Source organism: Rhamphochromis longiceps, linkage group LG7 (assembly GCF_057381845.1).
Source record: "Rhamphochromis longiceps isolate RC_006_pf linkage group LG7, R_longiceps_female_GT1.1, whole genome shotgun sequence".
In the NCBI taxonomy this organism is placed as follows: Eukaryota; Metazoa; Chordata; class Actinopteri; order Cichliformes; family Cichlidae; genus Rhamphochromis; species Rhamphochromis longiceps.
In genome coordinates, this window is record NC_140563.1 from 18316034 (window position 1) to 18338300 (window position 22267).

At 40.3% G+C, this 22267-nt stretch overlaps 1 protein-coding gene across 1 annotated transcript in view; it reads right to left on the minus strand.

Moving 5' to 3' along the window:
* Positions 1-22267, minus strand: part of nell2a (neural EGFL like 2a) — an 88056-nt gene that overhangs the window by 7377 nt on the left and 58412 nt on the right. The window contains exons 14-17 of the mRNA XM_085412684.1: positions 20115-20237; positions 17570-17665; positions 5164-5304; positions 1959-2152 (exon numbers count right to left, since the gene is read on the minus strand). Coding sequence (XP_085268810.1) covers positions 1959-2152; positions 5164-5304; positions 17570-17665; positions 20115-20237 — 554 coding nt within the window. The remainder of the gene's footprint in view (positions 1-1958; positions 2153-5163; positions 5305-17569; positions 17666-20114; positions 20238-22267) is intronic.

A 22267-nucleotide genomic window follows, 5' to 3' on the forward strand; every position in this document is an offset into this window, starting at 1 on the left:
CGCCAAGACAACTCCCTACCTGAGCTGTATTTACTTTTAAGGGAAGAGTATTGTATTTTGTATATAAACGTTATGTAGGAGGCGACCTGTTTAGAGTATACCCTACCCCTACCCCTCACCCTATGGAAGCTGGAACAGGCTCCCGCCTCCTCACGATCCTAAATTGGACAAGCGGAAAATAATTGATGAATGGATGTTTCATTTGTAAATAACTGAGCATGAATAAACTTATTATATAATATAATAAGATACGGGACATTTTATGAAGGTTGGCATTATTTGACCTTAAAGAAGTGGCCAGAGGTTCAAACTAACATGATATTTACAATCCCCATATATCATTCCCTATATGCCTATATGTTCTCAATACAAACAACGGCAGGAACAAACATAGTTGTAATAAATAGCACTAAAAAGTATTATTATTGTTTTGACCTTTAGGAGAGGAAGGAGAGGTTGGGGGTCAAATGTAAAATTGTAAGTATAATTTCTAAAATAGCTTTTTGAAATCATTACATTGACCTTGGAGACCTTGGTGGATGTAAGTTTGATCAGAATTCATTCAAATCTTTTCAAGCTATCGTGTTAACGGACAGAACGCCATGCATGCAAATGCTACCAAAAACATAACCTCCCAGACAGAGGTAATAAAGACTGAAAGTTACACGTGTGGTAAATTGTCTGATCTTCTGCCGGTAATAAATGTTTAGCTCCACACACATTATTAAATTAATATTAAGGGAAGAGTCATTTAGGAAGCTGGCAGGCCAAAAGACTAAAAAAAGAAAAAGGAGATGTGAGACTGGAACCAGGAGCCTTCTGGTTATTACTGAAATACATTTGCTTTACTGCCCTTAGCCACTGGTTACAGTCAGTGTTGGTGACTTTTAATGATCTCTTTACAAAGAAGGCCAAACTGAAATATCCTCACCTGTGGCTTGTTATATGTAAAAGCCAATCATTAATAAAGAATCAAGCTATTTCTGTACAATACTGCAAAGATTTAAAACTGTTCTGTCATTAAGAAAATAGCAAAAACTGGGAAAAATAATAAATACAATGCGTATTACGGTCAATTTTGAGCCTTTCTACCTCTGTTTTAATCTCCAACAGCTTTTTGAGACTTGTACCTCTTTCTTTAGCTGCTAAGAAATCAACAGCAATCACTGTAGCATGACGAAAATCTGTAGTTGCACTTCTTGCCATCTGTTTACCATGACTGGGTGAATGCTACAATTTCCAATTTCCACAGAGGCAGTAAATGAAATGCAATTTGCTAAGACGATTTTACATTTTTAGACTTTTTGAATTTCGAAAGGTCACTCAGGAGCTAATTCGCACTTCAAAGTTGCCAAAGCTGGGTGCAAATGTTTGCTGTTGATGGGGTGTGACAGTGCCCAAAGGTGGTCTCCCATTTGTCCTACATCAATTATCACATGTCATGTCTAATTAAAAATTAAAAAGGGAAAGAATCATTTGTTGCACTGCTGCGCTTTAGTTGTTGTTTTAATAAAATGTCACTGCTTGTTTAAAGAGAAGCACTCTGACTACAGGATAAAACAAAGTGACGCTTGCTGCTGATTGGTCCTGTGGGGAACAACATCATTCCGAAAGAAAACCAGGTTTACATTTGCTTTGTTATATTATTGTATTTCTGGTTTAAACACTTGGAAAGCAGAGTGAAAAATAACAGCGCTGAAAACGTTTCACGCCTGGATCAGCTGAACTCACATACTGTAAAAGTGTGCACGCGTCAGAGAGACAGGGGAAATCATTACTCGGCTATATACAGCCGTGGACACGTTTCCTCGTCTTTTCACTTGTCTGCCTCTTTCTGTTTCAGCGGATCCATTTACCTCTGCTTTGTTACTCTGTTCTTGGTTTGTTTGTTTCTTTGCTTTTCCTCTCAGCTTTCCTTGTCTCTGTATTCTCTGCATATGTCTCAGCCTGTTCATTACCTGGCAGGAGCACACCGAGCACCTATCGCTGTCCAGCACCCAGATTTGCCCGCTGTGCTTGACCTTGTTGTCATGGATACAGTCGCCGGTGCAGTTGTGCCCGTGGGGGCACCGACAGTCATAGCCTCCTTCCAGGTTGAAGCACACTGTGTCGTTGGCACAGGTGTTCCTTCCTGTCTTGCATTCATTAATATCTGCAGGGAATACAAAAAGCATGACATCATACATATGCTCTGTGCAGATAACAGTTTCTTCTTTCTTTTTTTTATTACAAGACCAGTAATGTTGCTTTAATAGCAGGGCGATAAGGTAAAAGCAGTTTTCCCTGTAAACGTTGATGCTCTTATATGTTGGTGAGCAGCCATGCTTTTATCTCTTTCAGGACAACAGTGCCCTGCCTCTCTGTATGTGAAAATCGCTGAATAGAGGATTTGAAATGCAATTGTAACGTGCAGCAATAGAACATTTTTCAAATCTTGCTGGGAACACGCAGTATACAGCTGTAATGTAACCCAGAAACCCACTTTTGGCAAAATTATAACTTTGCTTTGTGACGAACACACAGGCTATTTTTTTTAGGGTGGTTTTAATGCACTTTTTTCTCCCTCCTTTTCCTCTCACAACTCAAACTGACAGCTAAGATTGGGTCAACGAGTGGAGCAGCGCTAGCACTATTGTTACTGTAGATTGAGGGTTTCCGTTTTGACAGCTGACACTTTTTTCTGACAGGCTGAATCAGAGAGAATGTTTCCGAAAATGAACAGGCTGCAAAAGGAAATGTGATATTTTTAGGAAGGAAAACGCAACTCCTAACAACATATCTATGCAATCATACAGGCACACAAACGTTTCAAAAATAAAACACCACCGAAAAAAAACATCTCAAAAGTTAAGTGAGTTTTTCAAAGTGGATCACTTAAGATTTTTTTTCTTAAAGTTCAGATTTCAGAAGCACTATTTTCAGTGCCGGCTTTTGTAATTTGAAGCCCTCAATCCTGATACTGGGACTCAAAGAGAGGGACTTAATGATGTGATAAAAATGAGGCATAAAAAGCCTGTCAATAGAAAATGAATGGGTGTTGCCATTAATAGCGGTCTGTGGCATTCTTGCATTGCTGAAATGTATGAACTGGAATTTAATCCTCAATTAATGCAAGGACTTGAAAAAATTAAGGTCAAATATTGATAAAGTAGGTGCCTTATCCTCTTGAGCAGGCTTTACTCTAATTAAGTCAAATAACTTGAAAACTGAGTTGCTACAGTAAAGTTGGGCATTTGTGCTCTGAGATCACTCAGGTTGGATGCTGGGGTGATGGAGGGGTTGAAATAGCAGACAGATGAGAAATGCTCAACAGTCCATATCAAAATTTTTGGACCACTTGAAAAATGTCAAAAAAAAACCAAACATATTTTGCATGGTTGGATCTTAACGAGGTTCAAAGTAAGCTTCAAAATGCAACAAGAAGAAATGGGAGAGAGACAAAATGTTTTTTTGAGCATGCAATTTATTGAAAACAATGCTTTAACTGAAACAGGCTGTTTTACAGCTGATGAAAAGTTTAAGACCACATGCCTTTGAAAGGCAAAATCTGTGTAAAAATGTGGATTCATTGTCATTTTCTGTCAGGTAGTCACACTGTCATGACGTTCTGATGGCAAAGCCAAAAAAACCCATTCCATTTTTCAACATTGTCGGGTTGCTGAACTGCATATGCAGGGTCTCTTGCAGCGCGCCGTCGCTGCTGAGGTGGGACGCAGTAGTACAGTTATCTGGAATTTCTTAAATGATCCTGATCTGGGTTATGGAACAAAAAAGTCAAGTGGAAAACAAAAATAATTTCACCAGCACTGAGCCAGAGAATCCAATTGGCTGTCCACCAAGACACTGGACGATCCTCGACCCAGATTAAGGCCGTTACTAGCACCGATTGCAGCCCCATAACCATCAGACGGCATCTGAGACTGAAGGGATTCAAAAACAAAAAAGGTCTTCAAAGGCCTCGTCTGCTTGAATGCCACAGCACTGAGCGTTTGGACTTTGCAAGAGAGCACCAAACATGGGACATTGAAAGGTGGAAGAAAGTTTTATTCTCTGATGAGAAAAATGTAACCTTGTTGGTCCTCTTGATTTCCAATGTTACTGGCATGATGAGCAGATCCCACCTTAGATGTTTTTTACACGCCACGGTGGAGGGGGCGCCATAATGGTCTTTTCCCTTAAGTGGAACAATGGAGCTTCAGGAGGTGCAGGGGCGTCAAACAGCCGCTAGCTATGTCCAGATGTTGCAGAGAGCATCCCTCATGATTGAGGGCCCTCGTCTGTGTGGTAACCAGTGGGTTTATCAGCAGGACAATGCTACAGTACACAATGTTCACAGGACAAGGGACTTCTTCCAGGTCCAAAAGAGTGATTTCCCAATCACGCTTTTGAACCATCCTGTGTGTTCCCCTGATCTAAATCCAGTTGAGAAGCTTTGGGGATGGACGGCAGGGAAGTTTACAAAAATGGACATTTTGATGCCCTTCATGCGGCTGTCTTCACCACTTGGAGAAATGTTCCCACTCACCTCATGGAAACACTTGCATCAAGCATGCCACACTGAATTTTTGAAATGATCAGCAATAACGGTGGAGCTAATCATTAATGAGTTCATGTTTGGAACTTTGATTTCTGTTTTCGGGGGGGGGGGGTGTACTTTTTTTAAGGAGGTGTGGCTTTAAACTTTTGATTGGGACTGTATAACTGGGATTGTTTGTTTGTTATATAACGTGAGGAGAGTGAAGTATGTTATGTATGTTTCCTGCCTGAAACAGCTTCCAGTTTTCTCTCTATGGCGTAGCGTTATGTCAATTCCAACAGGACACATTTTTGGCATTTTTTTTTTTAGAATCGGATAGACTTATAAACACAATTCTTAAAAAAAACAAAACATTAAAATAAAAATTTTTAGGTCTAGTTTTGGTAAGTGTGAAATTTCTACCAACTTCTTTTAAGACTTTCAGAATTTTACACGATCATATTTATGTACTTTTTTATAAATGATCTGAATTATTCGACTTATTTTCTTTTTTTAGTGTGTGAAATGTCCCAATTATGTGTTCATTTTTTTACTGTGTCGTGTGGTGTGCTAAATAAAGACGTAATTAACCTGAAACAACTTTATCGCCAATATTTGTGTTGTGTATGTGAAGGCGGGCTACTCACCTATACATGATTCCCCATTGGCGGAAAACAGGCCGTTGTCATGGTACCCATCCCGGCACTCACAGTGATACCAGCCGGGCAAGTTGACACAAGTGGATTTACTGTCGCACTCGACAAAGCCGTCCGCACACTCATCAATATCTGGAGACGGAGAGAAGATAAGAAAAGAAATGAAGAAAAAGAAAAGTAACCTCGGATTTAGTCAACATATCATGTTGGTTCAAAATAGTTTTGTACAGTGAATGAGGGTGCTCAGCTGCATTCTTGCCTGGCAGGCATTTTCAACACCGACTGATTCATAATTGATAAAACAACATGTCTAGCATATCAGTAAATCTGGTCCGAAGGCTTTATTGATCAAGCATAGTTTCACAGCCAGAGAAGGACATCTGTATCAATAAAAGATAGCAGGGAATGAATGAATCTAACATAACAAGCTTATTCTAGGAAGACAGCGGCGGGGAGCGGCTCCGCAGTATGGTGGCTTATGCGCGCGAAAGATCCCCGGTTCGATCCTGAGAGGAGACACAAATCCCTTTGGGTTGTGTCAGAAAGGGCATCTGGCATAAAGAAAATCTGCCAAATCAAACACGTGGAGCTACCTTCCATGGCAACCCCCTTGTGAGTAAAGAAGCAGCTAAAAATAGTTTACTGTAGGAAGACAGAGATGTTACTAGCTTGTATCTGAAGAGGCCATAAAGCTCCTTTGCAGTCTCATCTTCTCATCAAAATATGCAGTAAAACAAATAAATTCCACAGTGCGTGCACAGTTTTCTACAACTCTGCTCGGACAAAGGAGTTTCTATAATGCCTTTGGCACAGCTTCTAACAACCTGTGGGTGGCTGTCAATAGATGGAGGTGATGTTTGTTTTCACAGAGGTCCACTTAGAAATATCCTTGACGCTGCCTCCTTCAGCTCTTCTGTTTAGCTTACACGTTCTGACTTTCTTCTTGGGTGCATTTTTCTTTTGCTTTTATCTCTTTTATTCTGTTTAATTCTCATTTTTCTCTTTCAGTCTTTCTGCCTACAGCTGGCCAACCTTCGACCCTTTCATTACGACGAGCGGCCTTGCAAGCAGCAACCAAGAACAAATCCAATACAGGTTTCAACAATGAGCCTAATACACACAGAGAGAAAGATTACTCTGATATTTTAGCTCGCATTTAATTAAACTAAGGACTGGGCCCACACGAGAGAGGAAATAAAGCCTGTTATTACGCAGTGGGGCTAAATATGTTAGGTCCAGACATGCACCGTGATTAAATGTGTCTGCATAGCCAGTGATGGCTTTTTTATGATTGTGCATGATGCATGATGCTCTGCTCTCATTATGAAAATGGCAGTGTGCCGTGTATGACCTTCTCTGCGACTGCCTGCAACAGTATCCCCCACAGAGCTACAGGCAGACGGGCTCATGGTTGAGCCCCCCCCTTCCACCGCCCAGGCAGTAATGGGATTAAGATCTATTGGCTAATGAGCCCTCAGCCTTTTAATAGAATTCTGCAGCAGATTAATCGTTGATCAAATGTCCCACAGATTAGGGTTTTATCTATTTAAAAATCACCCGCATTTGTCTGCATGAACTGCAGGTTTTCTAAAATTAAGAAAAAAAACTTTCCACATTGGTGAGGTTTAAAAAAATCTCGCTCCTACAAGCTGGCAGACTTTAAAAGTGAAACGCACTTCACCAATTATATCAGTTTGGTGAGAAAGGAGCACCTTATTTCCCCCCCCTAAGGACAGCAATGTTGGCTTTAAAGGACGCTGTTTAAATCGCGAGTCTGCAGCAAATAGCATAACCAGCCGATCTTTGAAAATGAATATGAATTCACCCCACTCCTGAAGAGAAATATCCAATGCTCTTTGTTGCCTGTGAATTCCAGGGGCGATAAAAGCGCTGGGAGGTTTTAAAGGGAGGAGCTGCGTGAGGTGGTGTTGCCAGTATATGAAAAAGAAATCATGCTAAATTTGTTGGAATGATTCTCTTCTCTCCAATGCGGTTGTGTGAAGTAGTTCAAAGTACAACTGAGTAGTCAGATTCTATTTATAACAAACACCGAGGGCGAAGTCAGTCTAAAAATATGCTAATGGGTTATTTTCAGCCAGTTTCATTCAGGTGTATTTAAAACGCTCGGCTGTCTGGTTGTAACAACAGCGGGTTACACCTTCAGCAAAAGGTTTGTCTTTCTTCCCCTTTTTATCTTCGCAAACCTTGTCAGCTACAATTATGGCGCAGCGCTTTTCAGCCTTCTGTCAAATCAACCTTTAAAGTGCTGCAATGTTTTAGGACAATGCAACTCATTGTTGTCGCACCTTGGATCCGACAAGGCTCGGTGTGCGAGGTGCAGCGGAGATGCGGCACGCTTGCACACACACACAAAAAGTCTTGCCTCCCCTTTTATCATCTGGAGGATCGTTGTAATTAAACCATCAACAGCGACAGTCAGACAAGGGCGCTGCCGAGGAGCGCCGTCACTACTGAATCATGGCGCTTTCGCTTTTGTTGAATCACAGAAGTGGATGGCTGTATTTTTACTTGTTAAATCATGTCGTGCTTCTTCTTCTTTTCTTTTTTTTTTTTACCTCTCTGCACTGGAAAAATAAAACCCAGTCCAAAAAAACCCCATCACCATCACAAATAAATAAAAAAATAAAAAAATGCTTCTCTCTCCTGGAGAGGTCAAGGCAGCGGTACAGCAGTTATTTTGGACTTACCTCACTGCATGAAAGACTAGAAAAACAACACAGAAATACCTACGCAGGGGAAGAGGATGGGCCGGATGAGGAGGAGAACAAAGATAAACGCAAGAAGGTGGAGGACAGAAAGAGGAGTAGGAAGAAAAATTAGAAAGACGAGGAGATGGAGGAGGAATCGTTGAAGAGACACTGCAGTTATTCTACTCGTTATCCTGAGTGGCAGCCTGGAAACAAGGGCTCTATTAAGGCAGCTCTCAGAGGACAAAGTGAGAAACAAGAGGACCATCTTTTCTCTGCCCTCCTCCTGGGCTTGTTATGCCACTCTGCCACGAACCACCCTTCCTCCCTTTATATTCATTCTCTGCCTTCACCTGTCCGTGTGTTACCTTTTTCCGCCAGCCGCCTGTCTCAAATCTAATGCAAAAATAGAGGTGCTCTAATTGTCACCGCTGCTAATCCCTGTGGTTTTCTCCCCCTCTGAGCAGAAAAAGCCAGAGTTTAGAGATGAGTTTAGCCTACCTCTTCTCTTCATGTCTACCTTTCATTGTTTCTGCTCCTGAACACCACTTCACATCATTCTCACTGGCTATTCTGATGCATAAAAGGTGCAATTCTTTGACTTCCCCTTCCAGCTTTCCTTCCCTTCACTATTCTTCCTCCCCTGTTTTTTTTTCTTCCCTTCTTTGACTGACAGATAGCCCTAGGGGTTAGGATGCAATTCTGCTGCCTTGCATCACTCATTGCAAAGCCTGTCACTGCTGCCACGTGTACATCTCCCGTACAGTAACCTAATTCAAAAGGATTTCCATTTCCCTGCAAGTCCACCTGATAATCCTGATTGGCACAGGGAAGAATTATTCACACCAACAGCTCACCCTGCCATTTGTCAAGTCAAATGCCAGTGGAATATAAGTGGATTTTAAAATAGGCTGAATTTGTCATGTCAGATCAGGTTTAAAATAAAGGCTGAGAAAAGACCGGAGAGTCGATAATAATGTTTGCGGAGGCGATAACGTAAGAAATGGATTGCTGATCGCTGTTCTTTTATGTATAGTGAAGTGTAATTGAGTGATTGTCACTGATCCTCAGTCTTCATTAAGAGAAAGAGTGAACTCACATAAATCAATCGCTGTGAAACCTAAGGCAAACTTAGTTACACACTGACTTCCTGAAGATGAAACAGACACTGAAAAGCAAATCCATATCTGCAAGCACTTGAGTAGGAGAGTGGATGAGTAATCACGGCAAATTGGAAACAAGTCTGGTGAACAACTGGTAGCTGCAAGAGCATACAGAATGCAATCAGTCTGCATGCAAGTCTCCCCAACCCTTTAAAGCAGGCCTACAGCTGAGACTACAAACTGCTTTGCGATGGTTGTTTTAGTTATAAAAATAGAAGGAAAAAACCCAGAGAGGTCCTTTAATCGCAAAACGTCTGCCTGAGAGTATGGATGTGTTTGATAGATGAGCTAACAAGAGCATTGAGACACAAAATAAACATGTGCTGGAAACTTCTAATTTGAAGCTTATAATACCAGAAGTCATGCTAGAAGGGACTTTTGAATCTGCAATGACAGTATTTATTTGTATTAACAATTAAAAGTCAACCCATGTACATGACTGGTTCACTGTATCGCAGACAGGACTTTAAAAAAAGAAGGAACATAACCTTCACAAGTTGTAATTGTCCACATTTTCTGCTATAAAGGTTAAGGCACTGAAGAACTGAAAACTGTCAATATGCAAAGTTTCAACATAAATAAAATTAAAAATGTCCATCAAGATAAGTGCAGCAATTTATAATTACCTCAAACTAACCATTAAGGCCAGCACAGTAATTTCAGTACTTTAAAACAGCGGTCCCCAACCTTTTTTGCGCCACGGACCAGTTTATGCCCGACAATATTTTCACGGACCGGCCTTTAAGGTGTCGCGGATAAATACAACAAAATAAAACTAGTACCGGTACCGAAAAAAAGAAAATTTATTCATAACACAGGTGAAAAGACCCAGGAAAACCGAGTAAACGATAAAAGCGATAACAAAATAACGCTGAAAACCGATAAAACCCTGAAAACCATAAATTTCACACCTGAGCCTCAACTCTCGCGGCCCGGTACCAAACGACTCACGGACCGGTACCGGTCCGAGGCCCGGGGGTTGGGGACCGCTGCTTTAAAAATTGCACAAAGTACTGCTGCTCTCTCATTTTACAACAAACAGGACACAGTCATTTTTTTATTTTATTTTTTCTTGTTCAGTGGTCAAAGCGGCCAGAGGCTCGGTGTGCCCCAGCTTGTGATTGACATTTGCAGGTTGTAGATCCAGGCCAAAAGAGAAGGCCGATTAAAGAGTTTACATTTACATGTAGTGTAAGTTATCACATGGTATTGTACATGTACTGTATTTAATAAAACTGCCATGTGTCTGCACGCCTTTCAGCACTTCAAGATTAGCATGCTGTGGTGGATAGACAGCAAATGGTGCACAGTAAAATGTTCTTCTTCACAGAAATGCATGCATGTCTGCATAAAAATGCTTCTTACAATACTATGACTCAAAGTTTGAGTCAAAGGAAATTTGAATGAATTGAACCGGTCATACTGAAAGGCAAATATTTGAGCTTTAATACTAATAACATAAAAAATGCAATGTGTAGAGTGGAATGTGCAATTTCCCATGATGATGACGAACCCACAGATCGATTGACGATTGCTATTAGATTAGTGGAATATTTAAGAAGCTTTAATCCAGTTGTTCTGGCTTTAAGGTTTGTTTTATTCTCACTGTTAAAGTAAGTTTTTTCACCTAATGCAATGTAGCTGTGTTCAGTGAAAATCAGTGTAAATCTTACTGATTTCATGCCAGACTGATATAAACACCAAAAGGATGCTTACATTGCTCCACATATGCGTTTTTCAAAATAATGACTATTTCTTCCTCTCTCAAAGGAGAGCACAAAACATATCATTTACAGATCTAGTGTATACTAGCCTGCAGAGTAAAAGCAAGCATTTTAATTTAAATGTACTCTAGCTGTTCTGTGGCCAGTGCAGATCGCTGCATTGCAGCAGGTACAGTGGTCGCCTATCCCTGTGAGATGTGTAATTTAGGTAGAAGCAGCAGGTTGCGCGCAGCTAAACGACAACTCCGGCCATTAGCGAGGCCTAATTAAGACACACTAATTACAGGTGATGGAGAGAGTGCTTTGAAAGGCCGACGCTAAATAAATAATGAATACATAATCACTGTGCTTAAACAAGCCGCTTGAGCGGGCCCCGAGGCCTTGTGGGTAAATTGTGGAGGGAAGGAGGGAGCGTTGCAGTGATGCATCATGGGAGCTGTCAGAGATGCATCACGGGAGCTGTCAAGAGGGTGGAAAAAAAATGAATGTGGTTTTAGATATTCATTAGTGGTGGGTGGGAGATGCCTAGGGAAGCTTTCAAAGATGCAGGCTATTGTAGGGACACACACCGTTGCTCTCGCTGTTTCAAATTATAACAATCAGCAGCTCCAATAACTGTTGGCAGTGTTATAAAATTTACCCTGGAGTGGTCCGCTTTCATACACATGCAACCCATCTCTCTGTATATAATAATAAAACACTTAGTGCTGGCCCTATCATCTGAATGTGTTTTTATTTGATATTTATCTTCCGGCCTGCGTGACTGGGGTTGTCGGATATCTGGTTTATCTGCCGTTTAGTCCGTCTTTCAAGCCGCTCTTCTTTTTTCTCTGTCTAATCTGTCATGTTGTCTAAAACTCTGACAACCCTCCTCGAGTTCAACATCAATGTAAATGAGGTCTGAGGGAACAAATTGTTTGTCTGGCCCCGTTCTGCTCTCTGTCCCAGTCAATATGCCAGCATGACTTCAGCACTCTCTCACTGCCTTCAAGGTTTCCTCATGAACTCACTGGCCATCCCCGCGTCTCCTCCTATCCTCCTCCTCTTCTTCACTGCTCCCCCCCACCCGCCCCTTCCATTTTTTATACCCTGTTATAATTCCCTTCCTTTATTCTCCAACTTTTTGTCTCTTCTATTCTACTCTTATGCCCTCGTATCTGCTATCACCCACTAATTAAATATCATTTCTTCCCCACTCAACTATTCACCCATTGCCTCCTCAAACAAATGATTTCCTCACTTCCCATCCTTCTTCTTTTCCCTTTTCTCACAACAGGAAGAAATATTTGAGCAAAGGTTGCTAAAACTCGTAGAATATTTCTTTGGTAAAGCAAACAATTTAGCAACACTGATGAAAAGACACATTCTCTTTAGATTAAGTCTCTTCATGAGAACAAGACTTTGAAGGAAGACGTGTGCTGCCAAATGATTGTAACTTTAGTAACCAAGTGTGGGGTTTTTTTCTTTCAATAAAACATCATTTTACAGTGTAGGTGTGCTGCACCAGCACTCCTTGATCGTGCTCTTGAACATTAGCCTCCAGGAGTGTGTAGGAGTGACAAATCTAAATTGTATCATTAACACCAAACATAAAAATCTTTTATCTCTTTCTCCTTGTCCTCAAAGAACTTTGTCGATGCTAAAATAGCCTCTGCGTAATTTGGACCTGCTGATTAAAACTGCTCACAAGGATTCGAGACTGCAGATGAATTGAGAGATGAAAGGCAGAGGTGTCCATCCCGAGCATCTGATCAAATGCTGCTCTCCCTTCAGCATCCCACAGTGTCCTTTTGAGAAACTAGCAAGAGGCCAGCCGAGGACAGCAGAGATGGCCATTAATTACAGATCTGACAGAACAGTGACAGAAAATTTTAACTGGTGGCCAAGCATCCTAATAGGCTTAGAGAGGCTTGAAAGGAAACGCTAATGAGCTGAAAATAAAGGAAATGCAGACACAACCTCCCCATTCATCTTGTAGGAACAGGTCGGCAAACACAAATCTAAAACCTAAACAAGGAGTGGATTTCCATTATTATTTCATAGAGGTATTGCAGGTCCTTGGTTAGCTAAAAGATTATCAGAGCTACGATATTTATAAAGGCCTTACAAAATCTTCTTACATGTACGAGGTGCTTTCCTAAAGGTTTCATATCTAGAGATGCTTTAGGATGCATAGATTAATAGTTCCTCCTGCCCACTTATCTTAATAAGGCTAAGTACCTTTAGATGGGACTGGATAGAGAAAAAAAATTAATTATACAAATGAAAATAATTTCTTTCACTTTCTTTTTACAGGGAATTACTGGATTTGAATCACATGGCCATGAGCAGGTATCATCATATCTACCAATTTACTAGTTATGCAAAGGCATCCAATTTAATTTACTTTATTCATACAAAACAGTGGTTATGGGATTTTATATTGCAAGGTAAATATGAAGCCATATTTTACTGAAACATATCAAATATTTAGAAAATGTACAATTTTAAGAAATGAGTAAATCATACTAAAAAGAAAGAGCTAGAAGAACATTATCCAACTATCGAGGCTAATTGGCAACACGTCAGTAACAATATTTGGTATAAAAACAGAGGAGGCAGAATTTCTCAGAAGTAAATATGAAACAACTGAAAGGCTTTATTTAAGGTAATAATATCCTTTAGCGGTCTAAAATGATGCATCACGATGATTTCTTTACTTCTGACATCTATCTATCTATCTATCTATCTATCTATCTATCTATCTATCTATCTATCTATCTATCTATCTATCTATCTATCCATCCATCCATCTACCTGTGTGTGTGTGTGTGTACATAACTTATATTTCATCTTCAACCTTGAAAAGCAAGTTGTTGCCAATGCCCAAATAGACCTGTTTTCAATATTACATTAATCTCATCAGAAATGCCACTTTCTTTCCTTTTTTATATTGCTCTTTTTTTCATTTTACTGCACTATTCTACCTATGTTGTGTTTTTTTTTAATAATTCACATAAATTGAAGCTCCAATCTGGCTTAAGTGCAACATCAAGCAGCCAATTTACTAAAGTAGACTGGGTTTACTTTCTTACACTTTCACCTAGCAACATAGATTATATAAGATGCTGAAAGCTTGAAGCTCTGATAACTTCAAGTTAAGCTACATTTTATGATGCTTTCAGTGCCTCTGAGTTCTTTCTTTTTTTTCTTTATTCATTTACTTTTTTGATGTATGCATTTATGCTTGTTTACAGCAGGATGCCTTATGGTTTTCATAAAAGTATTAAACTGTACCACATAGCACAGCCAGCCAGATTTAAGAAGATGTGTATACTTGTTTGATTTTGAGTGGGGTATTAAGAAAAGTGTGTTAAGAATTAACCACCGTTCATAAGATAAAAACACTTTTAGACGATTATATCGACGATGGTCTAAGAAATATGTTTTCGTTTGGTGAGCAAACGACTAGTGTGCTATACTACATCACACACATAAGCAATAAGAATACAAAGCACTGAAAAAGATGACCTCGACATTCTTTAATACGATTTGTTTCACTTCTGTAGGTAAAAAACATCTTAGCAAAGTACTGAAAAAACAAGCAGATTCATTACGGAAAAATAAACATAATATTTCTGCATGTGCGCGTCTCTCCCAAGCCATACAACATATACAGCTCCAGCCTGGGGCTACCATGTTGACTATGCGGCATGTTCAGGGCACATATTACATGGCTGGCCCCGCGTACATTTATATCCATGACTGAAGTGAATGCGCCCAGCCACAGCTGTACCCTGCATAATTCATGATGTGTCAGAGTTCTCCACTAGCTGGTGTCTGTCTGTCAGCACTGCGTGTCCCCTGTCCCTCCCCATCTATTCCCCCTGAATGGCAATGACAAGGCAGCGAGTGCACTGCACACAATTACAAGAACGCATGAGCAAAAATAGACAACAACACATTCACATGCATACACAGACGCGGAATATTCGACTTATGCATACCACAAAACACTGAAACCTGAAATAAGGGGGCCAGCTGACAATTTGCAAACTGTTGGCATCCTCTCATACGTTAATGCATGCTTATAGGTGTGCGTGTGGATCTTGAAGTTTGGTGTCTTATGACAGGCCGTCAGTCTGCCGCTGCAGCAGCAGAAGCGGTGGAGTCCCTGGGGAGACCTCTAAAAGCTCACAGGGTTCTTGTGAGGGGGGGTGAGGAGCCCAGACTTAGTGAAAGCTTTTCCATGTTCATTCACCAGCTCTGCCTCTCCTCCTCCGGCAGCCCTAACTCTAGCAGCCTCATTCCGCATCCAAATGCAGAGAAAACTTGCTAACCCCTACCCTCTAACCACCCATCTATCCCCTCGCTTCATCCATTCCATCTCTGCATCAGTCAGTTTTCCCCAACATGTCTGTATCTTCCTTTCCACTTCACCTCCTCTCATCCCCCTCCTGCCCACAACCTCTCTTCTCTTTCCCTCCTTGAATGTTGCATCTGTCACTCTCCCCGTACATCTCCATCTCTTCTTCCCAAACCCAGTTTCCCCTCTCCCTCCTCCTACCCATCCCTTCTCCACCTCCTTACCACCAGTAGAGCAGAATATCCAACAGTACATTAACCCCCATACATCTCTGTGAGCTTCTGCAGCAGACGCGTCCGTCACTGGGAGTTCCTGTCACGCTGAGGAGACAGTAAGAAAGACCTTCGTCTTTTCACTCTGAATGACTGGTGGAGTCACTAAACAATGCCAGAGGCTTTCACCCTATAGAATAGGGCCCTGATGGTGGTCCCAGATGGAAAAAAACAAAACATCAATATGGTAGCTGTCACAAGGCTGACTTGGATAAGACTGAGAGGGAGTCAGATCGTGGGAGGGAGGCGTGCAAACGACAGCAGCGGCATCTGTGGTGACAAAAAAAAAATCCCACTGCCTGAGGCTTGAGGAGCATGATTGGGTGTACATGTGAGATCCCGTTTGTTTGAACCTCAGATTCTAATCAGACGCAACAAGGAGGAGATTGATCCCTGAGCTACCAGTCATTCAGCCCCAGTGGCCTCATCATTAAGAAGAACTGTTTTCTCTTTTCAGAGAAAACATTGCAGAGAAAACAAAAAATGGAAGGTTTAAACATTTTGGGAATGACACATGCTGTATTTGCTCATTCCCAGGTTTAAAATAAGAAGATTAAGTTCATTCCTTTATGTTCTTTAAATATAAATCATAAGTGAACGACCACTTTAGCTTAGCACAAAGGAAGCAAACAAAGGGAAACAGGTAGACCAGCTTTAAAACAAAAGCACATAAAAAGGAAGAAAAAAAATTCTCATCATATCTTTTTCATTTGGTATTAAAAATCTTTTGGGATGTCTATTTTCTATCATGACATTGTGTTTCTTCCTTGTATACTGAGCTGATGTAATGCAGGATCAAGTCGCTAGCATGAAAAGTCTCAAGTGTGATTGAGTAACCCAGAAAATAATAGCACAGTATGGGAAGAAGAAAGTTGTGCTACAACAAAGGAGTGTCCTCTATTTATGTCTTGGTCTCCGTTTTTACAATATGCAGTAAAATGTGCAATATGCTCCATATTTTTTTTACATTTTGGCTAGTTTTCTGGGGGGTTTTGTAAGATATGGGAGAATGAATAAAGGCAAATAGAAGAGGAGACAAGGAGCAAGGAGAGAAAGTGGGGATCTAAAACACTAAAGAAAGTAATGAAATGTGTGATTGCTTGGAACGTGCAATTACTAAGGGACGAGGTTCTCAGCACCTTCTCTGCTGCAAAATGAGGAAAAGCATAAGGCATTATGGCTGGCTAGGTGTGTTAACACAAGTTCTCTCACTCTCTTTCTCACTCTCAAACACACACACACACACACGCACATACAAACACACACACACACTCCTTCCTCAGCATCTCGGGAAATTCATTTACTTTAAGACGGGCAGTAAAAAGGGCGCCTCGTAAAAAAAGGTCCTTTATGTGCAATCAATACCTGAACCAATGAGAAAGCAAAGGGGCTCAGCTTGCCTCATTCAGACACGAGCACGCACAGTGAGAGAGCTGTCATGGCTTTCTATTGCTTTGGCTACATGTCTCCTGAAGGACACTCCATGAAAGGTTGAAATGGGTTATGAGAAAGGTGCTGCTGCTGTAGATTAGACATATAATGCATCAAATACAAGTACAAGAAATACAGTGTTTCTTGGTTACCTTAAATCAGCAACACTGTAGGGAAAAACACACATAGAAAGCCCTGAGTCTTATCACAATGTTTCACATATCTCAATGGCTGCTAGCTGACTTAACACTCAGTTCATCTATTATGTCCTATTTGATATGGTGCATCAGGAGTTTGCACAGCTGTAATGTGCATGTAGCATAAAGCCTATGAGGAGAATGCCATGCTGATTAATATGGGCTGTGACATGTATGGGCTAACGCCTATTATTGTTGCAGCTGCAGTTCAAATCCTCCACTGGGCCACTTGGGAGAGGCACAAGCTCATTGCTCACCACGGAGGCCCGACCCACACAGTCAGACTCGTTCACGGACATGCACACCGCCACAAACACATTCAAATGCACACGGGGGTAGTTAATATAGCTTAGTGAGAACACTGCAAAAAAAAAAAGCATTTACAGTACAGTCTCCCATTTTCCTTCCTTCGTTTAGTCTTATTCTCAAGAGTGTAAAACACCTCCTCGCCCTGCAACATGTTCTTTCTTACACATTCAATCAAAAGTTCCTTTTTTTTGGTTTGTTTGTTTTATGGGGGGAAAAAATGTAAGAGCGTAACGAAAACAAATGTTTACCTGTTTCACATCTCTTCCCAGTAAATCCTTGCTGGCAAACACAGTTGTTAGGTGAAACGCAGGTTCCCCCATTCTGGCATAATCCGTCACACATTGCTGGAGATACACCAGAGGAGAGGAGCCATTACTCACTAAGATTAACGAGCATTAACTATGTAATTAGACCAGCAGCAGCATATGTATTTGCATACAGAATAAGAGCTAATTTGGTGATGTGATTCATTATAGGCTTGCACAATATTATTTTGCGTGATTAATGCATCTCACCAAGGTTAATTCAAAAATGTTCATTATCCGTGGGTAGGCTGTTAGTTAATGTGTCCCCAAAACAGAGAAGTCACTGAAGTTGACACAAATGGAAATGGAAATAAATGTAATATATGCAAAAATCATACCATGCTTCCTCAGAATAAAGAGTGAAAAGTACTGAAAGCAAATGAAAACCTGTTTAGTAAGACGTGTAAAAGCAGTGCTTAAAAAGAGCACTCCAAAAATGAAGAATTGCACTTTCATTAAGTTGGGGGATACAAAAAAACACCAAAAGACAGATGCAAGAGTCTGTCTAAACTATAATAAATTATTATAGCACAGTTTTGGGTGAAGGGTTCCAGCTTCTATCATGTATTTGTATGTGCATGTTTGTGTAGTGTACCTAGTGCTCATCATGACCAAGCAAAGTTATCTTAATGTGCAGCTCCACCATAAATAGATTTCTACTCAAGAAATAGATTAACCAGCTGAGGTCAGGTCAATTTTCTAGAAAGCACAGAGATCACATATAGAACTGCAAACATGACAGAGGCACTCATTAAATCTGGGTCACAGAGGGCTTTTCAGTGGGTGGTGGAGAGAGTAGAATCACCATCATATACTTTATGATATGATATGCTTAACAGAACAATGGCTAAAACTAATGATCTTTGACAGAAATTTGATGATGAAGATGGTAGCAATGTTTATTTTATATCATTAATTTACCTGTTCATAACTTTTGTTTGAATGGTTTTGTACAAAAGACTGTATTATTGTAGGGTCTTTAAATTGCAATAGAATGTGCCTTGAGGTTACTGTTGCTGGATTCGCAAATTGTGTAATCACATGTACTGCACAGATGTAATATAGCCTTCTCTATGAGGAGGCAAAAACTCAGAAGCTCAAAATCCATAGAGCTATATGCCTGAGGAATATTCTCACATAAATACCCTGCATTCAGCCCTAATATGACCTTGAGGCCATCAGAAGAGAACATTGTGCAAGAAGGATGCACATTCAAAGCATGAAAGTAAACCAAAGACTTTGCAGATGCCAGAGTGAGAAGCAATGCAGTCTTACATGAAAGAAATGTCATATCTACAGACTGGATGAGTTCAAAAGTTGGGGGGCGACAAAAGGTGTCCGGCACCAAAGTCAACCTAATCACATGGGTCTCAGCTGACAGACTCTTTCAAAAAAAACCAAAAAAAACCACACATGGCAAGATGATGTGCACCTGGCATCACCACATCAAAGCCAATATAACAAGCAGGTATACCTGCCAAATAAATCTTAATTTTAGAAAAGGGAAGACTCTCTGGTGATTCCAGCCCTTTGGATCGTCGACGCTTGGGGGCAGACCTTTAGCTATCAAATCTGACCTCTCAACAGGTAAGCATGCATATGTCACAGTTCTGGGTGTGAGTGAATCACCAGGGGGTATATGTTTGCAGGTGGGGCTCTGCATATGTCATCACAGGTCATCTGCCTTAAAGGCATGAATAGAGGTGACCTCAGCGAGGACTAAAAGGGAATCATTTTCTATCTTTCCACAGTCAATTTCAACCTCCTAGGACCCTGCGTCCACATATGTGGACATCACATTTTGGGTTATTTAGACCAAAATATTCAATTTTGCTCTACAAGGGCCTGATATCCACTTACGAGGACAGCTACTGTTCTATCAAAATTTTAAACGAATATCCTCATTTGTGGCTCTCATTTTTCTTAGAAACAAAAATCAGATAAAAAAAAAAAATCTGGTAATTCTGGTAATTCTGATTTTACATGCATCGGGCCCCAATCAGCCCAAATATCAAAGAGAAATTAAAAATGCATGCTGTGGAAGAGTTCGGGTCTTAGGAGGTTAAATTAAATTTGGCCCAGAGAAAAAGGATGGAACGTTTAGTATTTTTTTCCAGGGTGTCATTAAAACCAGCATAAAAAATAAAATAAATTAATAAAACTAGAAATTATTCTGTTTTTGTTTACATTTCTTGGCTGTGCATTGTGTGACACAATACACTGACATTCTTGAAGACTTCATTACACTCCGACTTATTTTTTCATATTACACGGTCACTGGAAACAATGCTGTTTCCCCCCGAAAGTGAAGACTATTTAAATGTTTTATCATATATATATATATATATATATATATATATATATATATATATAGTATGTGATACAACATCTAAATTAGAAAAACACTGTTTGTTAAAACAAGGGGAAAAAACAACAGTGGTCAAGTGAAGCAGGACTTAACAAAACAAAATGAACCTGGTGAGATTACCTTTGCAGACTGTCCCATTGCCCGTGTAGCCTGGCTTACAGGAGCAGCTGTGGCCTCCGACCATGTTGAAGCACAAGGCATTCTCATCGCAGTTGTGGAGTCCGCTGAGGCACTCGTCATGTTCTGCAAACAACACAATAATAAAACATGCATCAATCCGAGCAGGTTCCTCACTAGTACAAAGTATACTTTTCGTATTATGCAGCATCTTCCCAAATAAGCAGAGGAAAACACTCTAGCAACAGTTCAGAAATCGTCTTCACATCTGCAAAGACCTACAGGCATCAAGAAAATAACACTTGATTAAAGAAAAGTGAGCGTTTATCCTCCTTTGTAAATATCAGAAATGATCGCAGCCAGCTGGTAATTTGTTTTACTAACCATTAACAAAAAAAAACAAGGACAAGATTTCAAACTGTGCCTTGTTTTAAACGACTTGCTAGTTAGACAGCTGTGAGTCTAGTAATAAGACATCAGTGACAAACAGCCAACTGGAGGATGAGTCACTTTTCTCTCTTCCATCAAGATTTGTCGTGAAAAAAATTGTCTCAGATGTTTTGCTGCAATTTGCCGTTTTTGTTTTTGCACATCATGAGGGACGGAGACGTCTCAGTGTCTGCTTCGTAATAGCAGAAAATAAACACTTTAATTTCCGCGCACACACCAATACGGTTCATCCTTGTGTAGCAGTTTACATACAGTACATAAGCCATTAGCCTTTAGTTTGAGCGTTGCAATTGGCACAATTGGCGTGTTAAGTACCCACAGGAAATGTTTTATACAAGCATTAACAAAATGTCCCCGTAGAACTGGAACTCCCAGGCTCCCATCACTGTGGAGTTAGTGATATGCTGTGTTATGAATCACTGACAAGCTTGACTAATGGCTACAGCCCGTGACAACATACTGTATCCAACTGGCAAACAAATCTCTTTTCCTCTGTGAGGAGAACTTCGGGAAGACTGAAGTGGCAAAACAGAATCAAATGAAAACCTGGGGTGAAGGCTAATAAAACAAACAGTCCAGTTGCAACTATGTAATGATGCCACATAAAGAAGAAAACAATTAAGCCATTAGGGCTAGTAGGTACAAATTTAAAATAAAAAACATTTAATTTGAAAGTAGCTGTTTACGGAAGACAATGTCTTGTGACAGCTGACAAGAAATCTCAATTAATTGTCATATTTTTACTTGAGGGATCCGAACTTATAAATAGGCCTCTTTAAAAAAAAGGAGTGCTGTGAATGAAACCATTTGAAGCAGCAGGGGAAACGTTATCCTGATGATATCACTCTCTGTGTGTCTGCTTTTTCGTTTGTCACAAGAAGATGTGTTCTGAAACAAATGTGATTTCATTTGCTTGTGGCTGGTGGATCTTAACACTTCCTTGAAACAAAATCATGCTCAAGTGTCACAAAAGTACTGAGTTTTACACCAAACACCACTTCGGTCTCTTCCTCACAAGCACTTCATTCTATCGATTACTCGTATTAATAAAGTGAGAAACTACCATTGCTGAGTTATCGGTATTTTAAATTTGTTTACACCGGTAGAATTGCAAAGCTTTGTTATACTATTTGATTCAAACGGGTCATTAAAAATACAGTGGCAGAAGTTTTTAGCCTGTGCTCACTTATTGACTTCTTTTGTTTTATCCTCCGAGGCCTCTGTGTTTGTTTACACAGTAAATAAACATAGAAGCAATAATGCAATGACGAGTTATTGGAAAAAATCTTATTTGAAGCTGACCTACACTAAACAGTTAAAGAACTCTAAAGCATTTAAGTCCGTTCCCTTGCTACGGGAAGATGGATCTTGATGCAAGTCCTTCATCTGCCCCTGAACATAAAAGCAGATCTTTATCCCTCTGAGAATCACACAAAAGAAGAATACTCATCCATAGTATTTGGGAGATTCACATAAATATTGCATTCTGATATGTACTTGCTTACCAAGCACAGAATAAGTCTCAAAAACCTTCTAGACTTTATCCTTTTGAAATCTTCTTTTCCATACTTAACATCTCTGTATCCCATCGTAGCCCGAGAGGCTGCAGAGCACAAGCCGTTCATTAAAGGTCCATACAGTACAGTGTTCACTCTCTCAGCTGGAGAATCTTGTTTTTCAATTCATATCATCATGTTGTTTGTGGT